The sequence below is a fragment of the Hippocampus zosterae genome, chromosome 3 (assembly GCF_025434085.1).
Source record: "Hippocampus zosterae strain Florida chromosome 3, ASM2543408v3, whole genome shotgun sequence".
Classification (NCBI taxonomy): Eukaryota; Metazoa; Chordata; class Actinopteri; order Syngnathiformes; family Syngnathidae; genus Hippocampus; species Hippocampus zosterae.
The window spans coordinates 19,425,187-19,440,365 of NC_067453.1; the positions used below are offsets into that span (position 1 = coordinate 19,425,187).

A 15,179-nucleotide genomic window follows, 5' to 3' on the forward strand; every position below is an offset into this window, starting at 1 on the left:
ATCTCGTCACTTTTGGTTACTCAAACCAGGGCGGGTTAATAAGAGCGTGGGATTGGCCAGTGAGAGTGATGAGCTTGTTTTGCAAGCTGCTCTCATACCTGCGGGGAAACTGTCTGCACCAGTCGGTGCTCTTAAGATCAATCTGACTGTCTGTCTGTCCCCGGACGAGTGACGTACCACAGGTATCGGTGCCGATAAACAGATGTACTCATAAAAACACTCCAGTAATACAACACTCCATAACAGCCTGTTATATACCGAACTATATTACCATTAGATCCTTAGTGATCAAGCATGGTCGCAGTGTGGCAGTTTGAGAAAAGATCCTCAAAAAAGTGTAAGAAAAAAAGTTTACGATAAAACTAATACAAGCAGCTACCCTTGCGTTGTTTAAATCGGCTAGCTTAATGCTAATGCTTAATGATAAAAGCTTAACACTTTTGACAGGCTTATATGTAGCATCCATGGACCATATAAAATTTCAAACAACAAAAATGTTCAGAACGTATCCAACAACATATACAGAAAGATGATATAAAAATACTGGCATATAGAATAGAGCACGGGTGTCAAACTCATTTCATAATGTGGGCCACATACGACCTCGGTCGATGTCAAGTGGGCCTCCTAGCGAATACTCCATGAATTGCACCCTATTAAAATGTCCATGTCTTTTATGCATTTTTTCACTTTTAAATGATCCTGCGGGCCTGATTGAACCTCTTGGGGGCCGGTTCTGGCCCGCGGGCCGTATGTTTGTCACCATGCAATAGAGGAATGTGTTCTGTTCCGCAAAAATCGATTAATGCAGCTTTGTCATGACGTTCTTCTTTGTGTCTTGTCATCAAATCTACATATTATCTGCTTGCTGGCACACACTGCCATCTAGGGTGCAGAAGCATTCAGAACAGAAACTGCCCATACTGTATTTCGACAGCACATATACTGTACATCTGTATTATTCCGTGTACAGCATGCGTAGTTATATTTGTGTGGAATAGTCATGGGAGCAGACCTAAAATGTTTCTAGCAAATCATTGCAAAATAAAAGTAATCATTTCAAAAGAATGAACCCTTGCTGTGAGCTCCCCATAATTTGCAATAGGCCTCTGAGGTTATTTATTAGTACAAAGTTATTTTTAAGGAGGGGAGCTCAGGTAAACGTGGGAGAATTTTTCTTGGCACATTACAGTAACAACCTGACATCTGCAACGGTCGCCAAGCAACTGCTCTCCGTTTGCAAATAATAAGGTGGTAGTAATCCTCTCTTATCCCCCGGCCAGATAATTCTCTGGAAGAACACTACTATGAACAGCAGTGTCATCAAATAATAAAATGGTGTTTTTGATGGGATAGAGTACAATGAAGAAACCATTGTAATAGTATTTTTAGTCAGGAAGATATTGGCAAATATCACATCGCAACATCTGGATCTGGGGATTTTTCAACAATATTTGAATGACACAGACATTGTGAGCAGTTTTATATTGAATGAAACTTTTCATTTTCTTTTCTCAAACAGAATTCTCTCCAATTGTTGCCTACACACTGTACATACTATACTGTACACGTAAAAGTGCTGTACTACAGCACTATTTAGATCTTGGAGTAGCTGAAGCAGTGATCTCTGCTGATCACCGTGGTCATTACAGTAGTATATATGTACAATACTACAATACAATACAATACATGCTGATTGTATATGGTTTCATTCTACAGTATAATGCTGCTAATTTGACCTGTGAGGATCAATAATGGGAAATATTAGGTTAACTTGAGCAACGTTCTGAAATCAAAAGAAACTGACTGCACTTGATCGTGCATCGTCGCTGCCTAATTGAGATAAGATGAATGTTTAAAATGCTCCAAGTTTATTAGGTACAAAAAGTCTATGGAAAAGAGTCACTGCTTGAGATGCTCCTACACACTTTCGCTTTGGTTGCACACAATAGATACATCGTGCCACCTTAACGTCACACTCCATTGCTCTCATTCATGTTACGAGGAAGAAGGTCTGGTAGCCTTTATCAGCTTTAAAAGAGCCATAGTCATCATTTACCTTAACACTATGTAAAACGTGCCTAAGCAGTGGCAGGCTGCGATTCAACCAGATGTCTTGCCTTGTAACGATGCGATATTGTTTGTGGTAATAATTTTTTGTCTCTTGTTAGGTGGATGCCAGCAACTTCAAGTCTAACTCGTAGCTATACTGTATCAATAAAACGTAACATCCGTTTTCAGCGGTGGATTGATTTTATTTTGAAGGCCCGTCTTAACCGGCTACAGGATGTATTATGCCGACGTTGTCCACGTGTTGCGGAGTGGACCAGGTTGCTGTTGCTTGAGTCATTACTAATGCTATTGTAGTTCATTAAAATTGATAAAATAGGTTAAACTAGAATTGAAAAAAACGTTTTTAAAATGAATTAAAAAAAAATTTAATGCAAATAAAATGGAAGCTACAGTGATAATACAAAAAGTCTACCCCACCCTCCTTTTTTTCAAAGACTTGTGTGCACTGCACAGCTCGGGGAACTCAAATAATACCCATTTGATGTCAAAACACTTTTTTTGGGGGGGGGGGGGGTTCAAGCCTTTTCCCCCAAATATTGACAAATGAAGGGAAAAAATGTGAGGCAATGAGCACTTTTCTCTTGTGCTGATGCCGGAACACCACTTGGGTCTGTTATGCCTCTATCGTCGTATTCAAAACAGCCTCTGCCTGAAAGTGGTTGCTGTTGAACTTTGTTTTTCCCAAACATGCTGATCGCGCCACAGACGGGAAAACTCTGTGTGGTTCTTATCTAAATAAGAGCTAATTTACACAAGTTATGTACCAGGTTTGTCCAAACTGGGCTACAAAAGAGCTCAAACTGATTTTTTTTCAGAAAGAGACAGACCATATTCATTTGGTTTATGCCTTATTTCACACTTAATTGGTGGGCAGGCACTTTAGAGCCCCAACAATTAAATAAAAACAGTTGAAAAGTCGAGTTGGATTTTAATGTGAAACTTCGACTTCTGCCATACAAATCTCTCTCTGTAGGGCTACCATAAATGAGCTATTAGCAGAGACTTGACCGTTGATGTCATCAGCGAGTTTAAGTAACGAGAAAAGTGCACTGGGTGTGTCTGTGCCAGAAATACAAGTCCGTTGAGTTCTGAATGTTGTGGGAGTAATTGTTGCGTAATCGTTTCGAGAAGAGCTGTTGATAAGTTTGCCTCCTTGTGGTGATGTAAGACATTACATCAACTTCCAGTAACCAGTTGCGCGCAGATATAAATTAGCGTATTTTTGTTTTTGCCTGAGAATGCTCCTGAGTTAATCTTGACGCAGTAACTGCTTGACATCTCTCTTTTTTAAGAGTACCTGGACTAAACCCACGCAAGCAAGGAAAGAATGTGGAAATTCCACAGAGGAAGGCCAAGATTCTGACCCAGAATGTGAGAACTGATTAGCAAACATCCTTACCACTAATCGACCCATCGCGCTGCAGAAAACAAAGAATCTGCACTGATAATCTGCACGAAGATGGTTTATTCAACAAAGATGACAGAGAAAGCGCTGTGGGCGTGAAAACAGAGTAAAGTCGCAAGTGACTGTTGAACCCCTGCTGGTTCAATCGTGTAACACAACAGAGAGACATGTCACAATCAAACATGGCCTCTCGTAATCAACATGAGACGTGCATATGTACAATTTATACATCCATAAAAATGACATTAATTCAGCAAACTATTCCACAGCATACTGTATATACACAGTATAGATTTAGGAAGTTATGATTATGCCCTATGATAAATAGACAATATCCTAATTATATATATTTTTAGGATAAAATAAAATGATAGCAGATCACTGCCATGCTGTGTTCTAGTCATAGGAAAGAGGAGCGACAGCCAAAAAAAAAAAAAAAAAAAAAACCTAAATCAAATTAAGCCCATCAATGAGTCACGGTACTCATCACTGGATGGACTCAGTACGCTGGGGCGTTATGGATCCCGCAGCAAAGCACCATGGTGAAGATCATCTCAAAGATCTAAAAGGGAACAAAGAAAAATACCATTTGACTCACATTGCTCTTCTGTTGTCATGCAGGGAGGGAGATGGCGGGGGAGTGAGCTCACCATGATGACGGCCACCACTAACGCAGCAAGACCAATCAGATAAAGCTTCTCAGAAAAGAGCTCGATCAGTTTGTTGTGGCAGCTCTGTTTGGAGGGTGGGGGGGGGGGGGGTTTAATATCAGATTTTTAGTTTCTTACTCCTCAAATATGTGATTCTGTGGGTGGTTTATGTGTTGTGGGTCCCACTGTACATCATAAAATGAACCTACAGCCATTACACTCTGTCGGCGTAAAACGCAGGATTTAGACATTAAATAATCTTTCTTTCATCTCTTCAGCAACCATGAGGCTGATCTTGAAATCCTTCCTGTTTTAAATCCTCTTTCCAATTTACAGCATATACTTTTGGTTTGTGGTCATCTCATGGCCAATAGTGGAATTACACACAAACAACAAAATCGAGTTAAAATTTGACAAAATAAAAAATCTGGCGAGACTGTAAACACAGATCTCATGATGGAGGTTACAGTAATTATATTCAAGGTGAGTTTCCCCCTCACTTACCCTGTGGTGTAGTGCATGCCCAACAGCTTATTTCAGGTTGGTGAGGTGTAGTATTGGTACGATGTGTAGTCTTGGTGCGACAAATGTATTATTGGCACAGATACTGGTATCGGTGCAACCCTACAGTGGATTAATCCTAACAGAGAACTGTGACATTATACAATTCATTCATTCATTCATCCTCCTAACCGCTTGATCCTCACTAGGGTCGCGGGGGGTGCTGGAGCCTATCCCAGCTGTCTCCGGGCAGTAGGCGGGGGACACCCTGAATCGGTTGCCAGCCAATCGCAGGGCACACCGAGACGAACAACCATTCGCACTCACACTCACACCTAGGGACAATTTAGAGTGTTCAATCAGCCTGCCATGCATATTTTTGGAATGTGGGAGGAAACCGGAGCACCCGGAGAAAACCCACGCAGGCCCGGGGAGAACATGCAAACTCCACACAGGCAGGCCGGAGCTGGAATCGAACCCGGTACCTCTGCACTGTGAAGCCGACGTGCTAACCACTGGACTACCGGGCCGCCCACATTATACAATGTATGCAATATATATAATGTTGAAAATAAGGGCTATGATATGGAGAGCAAAAATCGATTCAAAGAGTGGGTGGTAATGCAACACAAATGTCATCGCATGCTACAGAATAAGGAAACGTTCACGACCTGAGACTTCAGAAAATCTTCTGGAGACTTTCTGGGACACAAACTGCTGACAACTTGTTTGAAGAGTGCCGTGTCATCTCCTTTACCACAACAGTCAAGCTGGAGCAAAGGCAGAGAACACAAATCACAACATAATAATCCAAAAGTTCTCTAACTCGCTACAGAATTAGGTACACTTGCATAATTTCATTCGGTACTGAAGTTGTATTTTGTCTGTGCTTTGTCGCTACCATGTAGCCAAGTAAGGTTCGCACTTCTGCACAACAGTAAAAACATTGGTTCTCAAAGCTGATCAAATAAATGCATTTCTTGCTTTTGGATATTTATACTGTATATCTCATACCGGTACACTTAATATTGTGGCTATAAGGAGACAAAACCAGGGTTTTAAGAGACTAAATGTTTGACTTACCGTGGTGTGAAAAACGTCCAGAACTTTGATGGCAGCGTCTTTACTGGGAGAGCCCGAGACGTCCACAGCCTTGATGTATGCTGAGTCGTAGAAGTTGATCAATTCCTTGGAGATCTGCAAACAGCTTGTTGTTATTGTCAATCAGAATCACTGATATGATGAGCAACTGTTGCAAATGTGGCTGGGTGTCCTCACTGTGTCTCTGTTCATGAAACCCCAAATGGCTGCAGCCACTTCACAGGCAAAGAGGATGACCAAAAAGAAGAAGAACTGCAGAAAAGATTTAGAATCCACTTTCAGTGCAACAGTTTTCATCGATGAATGCACGACACACAAGATGCCAAGGCATACCGAATGTGGATTTTTATAGGCAGGACATTTGACTATTGTACATTACTTTGTCACGATTTGTTTAATTTTACAATGGAGTGTAAATTATTTTTTGACAATTATATTGAGACATCTGGCCATTTAACACTTTGTTTATTTACACCTATGATCTACATGGCGCAAACAAGGTCATAATCTTCTTTCTCCTTCACCTGACCCCACCCCTAACTCAATCAACCAATCAAAAATCACAGACACCTTCAAGGTCTCACAGACAATCGGATCTTCTCCAATCAACATAACAAAAGTGCAGGTTTGCCAGTTACATTATTATATTTTTATTTTGTTATGTGAGTGAGCGAGTTGTTACTGAGAAAAAATATGAATGTCATCAATAAATTGAAGCGATCAACACTTTACTGTTGACTGTTCTTGGAATGTGTGGTAGTGGGGGGACCCAATCGAGGGACGCGACTCGGAAAACTATTATCATGGATCCCTAATTGCTTAATTGGCCAAGGTGTCCGAAGATTTTTTGTCCATTATAGTGTTATTTGTATTTTGTAAAAGTCAATATAATTCTCACCGTTCCCAAAAGGCACTGAGATTCCTGAATGGCACCGTAACAACCAAGGAAGCCCACCAGCATCATCACAGCACCTACAGCTATCAGTATGTAGACACCTGCCAAAACAGACAGACATCAACATGAACTTAACACTATACACGAGGCAATGGGGTATGCTTACTACCACCACCAGGGGGCAGCAAAGACAACGGAGAGCGTTTATTTTTCCCTGTTCATTGATCCACACACTATTTGGTAATGGACTTCCTGAATGTCTTTCGTGGTCCCTGCTGGGTGACACGACATTATTGACATCCTGGAGATAAACAGTTCCCAGATCCTGTGTCGGGGGCAGAGCTTCAGGCCGGGAAGTGCCTTCCAGACACATTCAGTGCCCCTCTGCACAATAAACCCCTCTGACCTCTCACCTCCTGCATTATCCATCCCACACAGGAGACGTGAGCGGGGCAAAGATAAACAAATCTCGATATATAAGAGATAATACCTTTCTTGACATTCTCTAGTGATTATGACACTAACATCCTCTGATTTGAATGGCGGAATAATACTGGTGGTCCTGCAGCAAGACGAATTCAGTGAATAAAAAAAAGAATCCTATACATCCACTTTACTAGACAATTTTTCCTGTTTAGGGTCATGGGGAGCTTCAGCCGATCCCAGCTGACTTCAGGCGAAATGCGGACCACTAATACTAATAATCCAAAGTACAAAAGAAATTGAAAAAAAAAGCTAAAGCTCCTGCAACACACAGCAAGTTCACACTGCGCAATAGTTGAATGCCTGGTTCTTTGCATTTAGAAAATTACTACTGCCTCACTCGAGCGCATTTTAAATGGTCGTTGTTTGAAAATGGTACTTTACGGACATTGATACGTTCCATCGGTATTTCTCTCATTATTTCAATTTGTTCTTGTTAGAAGTGGAGGGGGACTAGCAAACAAAGAACTTCATTGCTCATCTCAATATGAAATACTGTACCACATTCGCTGACGCCACATCGGTATCGGTCATGAGGTAAAAGCAAGATCTGTGTTCTACAGATTCAACAGCATGTCAGAGTGCATTTAAAACTCAGCAATCCCAAGGCCTTTTGCCCTTTATCTCTTCGCTCTGTCCACTGAAACATCACCCGATGAATGAAATCTTTTCAGGCAGATGCTTTTGGAGCCGGCTGATTTGGGAAAACAACCTCCACACTAATGCGGCCTTGACTGCAGTCGAAAAAGAGACGGACGGATTCTGATTCTCTGCAAGACCTCACAAACAGCACACGTACAAACCTTCCATATATCTCCATCAGCCCTCTTGCGATACTCCCCCTCCTCTTTCAGGCAGGATCCTGAGGTTTTTTTTTTTTTGGTTCGTGAGCTTAGCTACCAGGCATGGTAACCCAGCAATGTGGCAAAAGCGGCCATTATTTCCACTGCCTTCCATTACTATGACAACACCCTTTGAGGTTTGAAGGCCATTGAGAGGGCACCGGGGAAGTTCATTTATTTCTTGTCTCTCTGTGTAACCTCTATAGAGGGAGGGGGGGGGGGGGGGGCGGGTGTATGTATGTGAAAAGCTACTAAAAGCCCCACTTGGATGTCTCTCTTATTCTCCTCTCATCCACTATTTACAAAAAAAAAAAGTCTGCAAAGTCAAGTCCCTGCAGTCTTTTGCATTGGTTCCAGTCTTCCAGTGAGTGCTTGTTGATCTACGATAAGGATTAATCATTAAAAAGAGTCATACTCTCTATGGGCCTTCCTGACAGAGACACATTAAAATGAAAGTGGATGAGCACACATACTAGTGAGCGCTACAATCACTTGTCCACCAAGGTGCTTCAAAATAATCTGAATAATAGTCAAGGTATGATGGAAATAGGCACAAAAGTAAAAGAGTAGTAGGGAAAGAGTATGAATCGAGTAATTAGTCCCATGGAGTGCATCAATGTCAATTGCTGGTCATAAATTGTTTACGAAATTGACATTTCTGGATATGAAGTAGAGGTGCAACAGTTCGTTGACTCATCTGAAATGAATTAATTATCAAATCAAGCGCCTTCCCCAGAGTGTTTCTACTAAGTTGAACGCAATTAATCGGATAATATGTCTTGGTAAGATGAAGAATTATAGGGGAACTCATAGCAAACACTTTCTTTGTACTCATATGTTCTATGTGCCGCAATGAGTTTAAACACGGTATCCGGATTAATATTGTGTTTGTGGAATAAGACATCTGGGTGCCATTTAGTCCCATACCGCCCTCTGCTGTCAACTAAAATTGACATCAAACTTCCCTCTGGCTCGCATTTCACAAGACAGAGAAAACAGATGAGCTGTGACGTTGACAATGCGAGCCCGAGGTTGGTTTGAAGCAAGTTACAGTCGACAGCAGAGGGCAACATAAGGCCAAAATGACAATCCAACTGAGATGGATGAAAACGGATCGATGAATCTGATCAGCTCTTATTCAACAAGCGCAATATTAGTCCGAATTCATATATGTTTAGACGAGTGGGGGAACATTCAACATACTTTGTACAATGGCAAATAAAAATGTTGCCTTGAGGTCCCTTATAAGATTGAGGGGGTCGAGCATAAACTCAAGACAATTCAATTGAAAAATCTCTCAAAATTTCACTACATTAGTTTTGCTGTCCTTCCCCTTTTTTTCTTTCCAGTTCTGAAACAAGTCTGAGAAGATTGTCAGGCGGGAGCTTTCCTCAAGCGGCATGCCAGCAGCAACTGCGCTCAGAGTTTGGACAATATGTATTTTGAGCCTGACATAAACACCAGGTTGACGTGCCAGCGTGCTAAAAACATCCAGGCCAAACTCTAATTTGTAGGTTAATGCGCAGATGTCCGAGGTTATTTGAATTATGCCGGGGCGTATGTTTAAGAGCGGGCGAAAGAAAGAAACATTCCCCTTGATCTTGCTTGGGTGGGCCTCTCCAAAATCACTAGTGGGTCTGCGCTCTATAAAAAGCCGGAGTTTGTGATGCTTCCTTATACTTAGTGAGGAGGGAAGTATGGCAGAACATGGACGGGGCCAAATTGTAATGAATGGGTGCACGGCAGTTCACCGCCACAACAAGACGACGAGATGAAAATGTTTGAATTGTATCATGTTTCGCATGTTTTGGGGCCAGCTTGTGCGTGGCTGAAGGTACCGAAGGAAAATGATGGATGCCATTATTTCGAGCGGAAAGGCAACCTGAGGAGCGCATTCCTGATTCTGCAATTCAGTTATGATTTTGTAAAGGAAACAAAACAACTCTCGGAAACTTCCGAGCGGGTGAACACACATGATGGCTTTATTTTTGCAGGGTGCTCACACGGGCGCGACTCGGTGCCCGCACCGGCCGCAACATCTGCTGACAACATCTGGCCTCTCTCAAAGGAGCACGTGAGCCAGGTCATTTATTTTCTTTTTTTTTTTTGAAGGACTTGGGGGTGTAAGATTGAATGCGCACCTTCGGAGTGTCAGACTAACAGCTGGGTAAAAATGTCCCACAGGGGATTTACGCAGGTCCTGTTTCCCGGTCTTTTCTTACAGGTCAAATGCAGGTTTGTATTTGCGGCCCCAGCTGAAAGTGAGCCCCATTACTCACGTGTTCTTAAAAATGACCTTCTTGTCTCATAAAACAAACTACGACAAGAGACGAGATGTCTGTAAGTGATGATTGAGCAACTGCGAGGGTTGAATACATTTCGAGAATAAAACATACTGTGATTTGGATAAGGAGATGTGCCTTGTGTGTTATACATGGTCATAAATCACACAGTGAGCACTAAACTACCTGTATATTCAATCTAACGGATTGTGCGGTATTGGCAATAAGTGTAAAATTGCTGGAGAATGTCATATTTAAAAGAAAGCTTTGCACATTAGCGAAAGCGTTGATGGCTTTCACTGTGGAACATTCGGGGGACCAAAATGCGGTGTATTGAGTGATGGAAATGAAAATGTTTAGACAGCAAGTGGATAGAAGCCACGCTTTGTTGGATTTGACTTGTTGTGAGGGTGTGTCAATTCTGTGCCAATCCTGCATAGCGCTGCGTTGAAAACTTTGGGCAGTACAACCGGAAAATTACTTTGGGAGAGGCGCCTGGCACAAATTGCCACGGTGTGCTCACATAGCCCGGACGCAAGTGAATGGAGAGTTGAGAGGAGTTTTGTCATTTGCGATTTGCCATGAGATTCCCTTTTGTCACTGGCTCTAAATCAATTTATCGATCGGCTCAGACTCTGCTCTTCGATTAGGGACGGGCAAATGACGGACCCCTGTAGGGTGGGAAGGTTGTATGAATTTAAACACAAACCTATGTACCTAGTTTGCTTGGAGATGCTATCAGCCATGAAATATTTCAATCAGTCATCACTATAAATCAACCCCAAGGGTGTTAAGAGTGTTAAAAAACATGCACGGTGGCTTACTGGAGAGGCGACTGTCGTGATAAATCGATCGCGATGCAGAGGGGAAACATTTATTGGCCTTTTCTCCGCTGCATTCACAAAGGTGAGTGAGTCGGCTTATTCATTGACATGCAGGACATACGCCGCTATAACATAAAGCCATATCATATTAAAATCTTTGAGCGAGCTGATTTTTGTGAAAATGTGCACAAATTTGGTTTTTGTACTTAATATTGGTATCGTTTAATGCAAGAGAAACCTTTCCACAGAGGCAAAGAAAATCATAGTGTCCGGTTATTTTTTCTGTTTGCATCAAACCTTTTGTATTTGAAGAGTGGATCTTGTTCATGTGTTTCAGCATAATACTATATTTGGACACGTTTCTGTACATTGGTTAAAAAAAAGAAAACATTTTGTCCTTATTTAACCCTTTGATGCACCCTGTAACCCAGCGGTCACCAAACTACGGCCCGCGGGCCGGATCCGGCCGCCTCCACATTTGGTCCGGCCCCCCTGAACAATACCAGAGAGTCTTTTGATTTATTTATAATCTATGTATATTTGTATTTTATCATAAATTTTGGCTTTTGCAATAAAATATTCCTTAGTTATGAACTATTTTCATGATTAACTATTAGCTAGTAACAATTTCATAAACACATACAGTATAAGGTGACATTTGTTCCATCCTTCTGCGGTCTGTGCCGTTATCTGGTAACCCCAGAAAAATAAATCCTAAACCCGTACCTCTCAAAGAGAACGTAATCATGGCGAAAAGGTGAGGTAAGAGAAAAAAAAATATTCAGAATACAGTGAATTTCAACCCAAAATGGAGAAACGATTTTTTTTGCAATGCAAAGAAAAGATTGTCTGTCTCATCTGTCGGTGGCGGTATTCAAAGAATACAATCTGCGCAGACACTATGAATCCCGTCACAACAACAAGTACGATTTTTTGCTTCGGCAAATGAGAGCAGACAAACTGTCAACGCTAAAAAGAGGAACGTTAGTTATATGTACGCCAAGCTCAGCTGAACCAGCCATCTGTTCGGGCTAGCTTTCGGTTTGCTCAACTGATAGCAAGCAGCGGTAAGGAGAGTTTGTCAAGAAATGCATGAATGCTGTCGCAGAGGTGGTGTGTTCCGAGAAGAAAGACGTCTTTAATACCGCGAGTGTATCAAAAAAAGTTATTTGATTTTGTGTGGCCCCTCGATGCGGCCCCCCCATCAGAGAAGCGTAGTTATGTGGCCCTCACAGGAAAAAGTTTGTGGACCACTGCTGTAACCTGATAGCATGATAAGCTGCCCACTGTAGTGACTGCTGTCCCTGAAAGGGTTAAAAAAAAACAAAAAACATTATTTCATACATCTTAGGAGTTGTGCTGTCCAATGTAGCACAGCTCCAAACATTGTAGCCACCCCCGTTGTTTAGTTTGCCCATCCCTGACTTGGACCATCAGACGGGCCAAAAATACAGCATTCGGGAACATGCCTCAATATGATGAAATCTCAAATTACCAAATGAAGTAACCAAGTTGCTAGCAGTACAGTCTAAAGTACAAGTTCACCACCACTGCGAACTAAAACCACTACAACAAACACTGTTTAGATCATAAAAATCAAAACGGAGCATAATTACCTCAAGGGTAACACATTACCACATTTTCCACGATCCGCTGTTCGACCGTCCACTTGCATTGGGGCCAAGCCAGAAAAATTGGCTCACTCAAATTTTGTTTTGCTGCATTGTTTATAGGTGTGGGTGTACTCTACCAATAACAAAGTACTCGCAAGGACAACACTTATTTATACAAAGTCAAAACAACTCGAAAGTTGTACAACTAGCCAATAATGTGGAGAACATTTCTGAAACAAGACATACCGAACAAGCAGTCCCAACTCTCGTGATGTATTCCGATGCTAAACCAATAAGGCTTCAACAAAAACTTAAAAACATCAGTCGGTATTATAGTATTACAGAGGAGCAGGTCGGGTCCCCTCTGTCCTCACCACATTTTGACAATCATCAGTTCCTTTTGAACATATCGTGCGTAACATTGCGCTTGAACACATCGACAAAAAAAAAAAAAGATTTTTTTTCCCCTTCCAAACAAGCAATGTAAATTGAGTGACACTGTTCCGCATTGATATTTGCCACCAATTTAGGTGGTACAGTGGCATGAGTTGGTGACTACTGACGTCATTATCGCCTATAGCTCCTTCAGATTAGAAATTGTGAGTATTTTAACCCTTTCATGCACCCTGTAACCTGATAACATGATAAGCTGTCCACTGTAGTAACCGCTGTCCCTGAAAGGGTTAAAAAGTCACTTAAATATCGCCTTTACAGTGAACTCAGGTTTTATGATGGCGGCCGTTTGAACGTCAACTGACATTATTTTCAAAGGGCAATGTTGTCAGAAGCCAATCACAGAGTTCCTCTCCTAGTTTCCTCTAAAAAAAAAAACTGGCCATTTTTACTTTCTGGGAGGGAACCACTTGACTCACTGATATAGAAGGTGCCCGGAGCCTGTTGGCCTTCAAACTGAAGAATGAGGAGGTTGCTTGTTTGACTGTCGTGACGGAGCCACAGGGCCACTCCTAAGATCACTCCTCCCGCCAGCTGCAATGAAAAGGAGGGAGACTGTCAGTATGATGTCGTCGTCCTCCTCAGTCCTTTGCTGGAATCGTGCAAGAGAAATCCAACATTTCTGAAAGTGATATGTGTTGCTAACATCACTCCTATAAGCTCAAATTCGCGGTTGAAATATTTGTATGTGTGTGTAGCTGCAGCGGGAGATTGTGAACTGTCCCCTGGCGTAAAAGGGAAGTGATGAGAGGACATCCTGACACGGCGGTGACCTATGGCACCGTCTACGGCCTCCAAAAACAAATTCTTCAACATTATCTCCTCTCCGTTTATCTCCTGTGCCACATTGAAGGAATGCGGATCACGGGTTGATATTGGAGCACTCGATGTGGTGATCCAGGAGTTATAATATTAAAAAATACAAAAAAGATTCTCATTGGTCCCTTGTTAAAACAAACTCATCGACAAATTTAGTGCCATGACTGCATTGCATTGTTCTCCGAGAGACAGGAAACCAAATCCTCGACATGAAAAATGGCAGTTTTTCACAATGACAAGCAGGCGAGCAAAAGCCAACAGAGGAAACACTCCTGCGTGGCGTGTCCAGGATATGCTGTTCATCTAAAAAAAGATAAGTAGCGAGAAAAAGCAAGTGGAAATTCACAGCTGGTCAATTCCGGAGGTTTGGGAAGTAAGAATAAAGAATGCGAGTGTGTTATGAGGAAGTATTATGTGATGCTGGCAAGTTACATCGAGTACATTTGTGGAAAACAACGGGACAGAAGTGTTGCCTGAGTTTGTGAAAAATTCCAAGCCAGCACAGCTCTCCCCTCCCCTCAAATCTCTGTTCAGGCTCCCCCCCCCCTTTTTTTAAGAGTTTATTCTGAGAGAAATCATCCATCGCTTTGGGATTTTGAAGTATTTCCCTTTAGCCCATGAATCTATTTCTGACAGGGTCACATGGTTGATGTGAAATGTAAAGAAAGAGGAGTAAATGTTTAGATTGAAGCCCACCCGTCATGAAATCCTCCCCTCTCCCTCCCTCTTTCAACCACCCCACACTGCTGCTCGTCCATGCAGAAAATAACTGTGGGGTTTGAGCGACATTTGGTACGCGTTGCCTCCTCAACTGATGCTGCTCTCCTACACGAGCCCTTCACACCCTTGGCAAAGCACGGTGGGTAACGCAGCGCATCGAATTCATGAAACTGCACAGAGGTACTCAAACGGCACGCCGCTCAGTCAATCCAACGTCAGGTTTGTAACCCAAAACATTCCAAATGTTAAAGGGAAAGAAAACAACTTACCCAGAAAATAAAATTAAAGAAGAATAACATATATTTAATGCATTGCGTGCATCCTGTCACCGCCATGTTGCCAGCTTTATGTCAGTTTCCCTTCTTTTATCCCAGTTCGACGTCTGAGGCCACTCAGCAATCCAGAATCACACACGCGCTCTCTGCCAGTTGAGGTATAAGCGCCTTGATGCGGCAAACTCCTCCTTTATAATGAAGAGTGAAAACTGAGACACGGAACTGCCCACCAGGAGGGGGAAG

At 42.2% G+C, this 15,179-nt stretch overlaps 1 protein-coding gene across 1 annotated transcript; it reads right to left on the reverse strand.

Moving 5' to 3' along the window:
- Positions 1 to 3,520: 3,520 nt before the first annotated feature.
- On the reverse strand, positions 3,521 to 15,131 carry LOC127597851 (CD81 antigen-like). The gene is made up of 8 exons (XM_052061191.1): positions 14,931 to 15,131; positions 13,542 to 13,656; positions 6,629 to 6,726; positions 5,908 to 5,982; positions 5,713 to 5,826; positions 5,301 to 5,399; positions 4,129 to 4,212; positions 3,521 to 4,040 (listed from the first exon to the last, which is right to left on the reverse strand). Exons 1-8 carry the CDS (start codon positions 14,994 to 14,996, stop codon positions 3,978 to 3,980), a joined length of 714 nt encoding a protein of 237 aa, XP_051917151.1. The 5' UTR covers positions 14,997 to 15,131; the 3' UTR covers positions 3,521 to 3,977.
- Between the last annotated feature and the right edge of the window lie 48 nt (positions 15,132 to 15,179).

Bases quoted from the DNA above. Each gene is read 5' to 3' on its own strand.
- LOC127597851 (XM_052061191.1), bottom strand. From the start codon at position 14,996: ATGGCGGTGACAGGATGCACGCAATGCATTAAATATATGTTATTCTTC. The intron at 13,657-14,930 runs GTAAGTTGTTTT...TTTTCATTGCAG, and splicing joins TCTTTAATTTTATTTTCTGG to CTGGCGGGAGGAGTGATCTT. The intron at 5,827-5,907 runs GTGAGGACACCC...AGCTGTTTGCAG, and splicing joins GTTTCATGAACAGAGACACA to ATCTCCAAGGAATTGATCAA.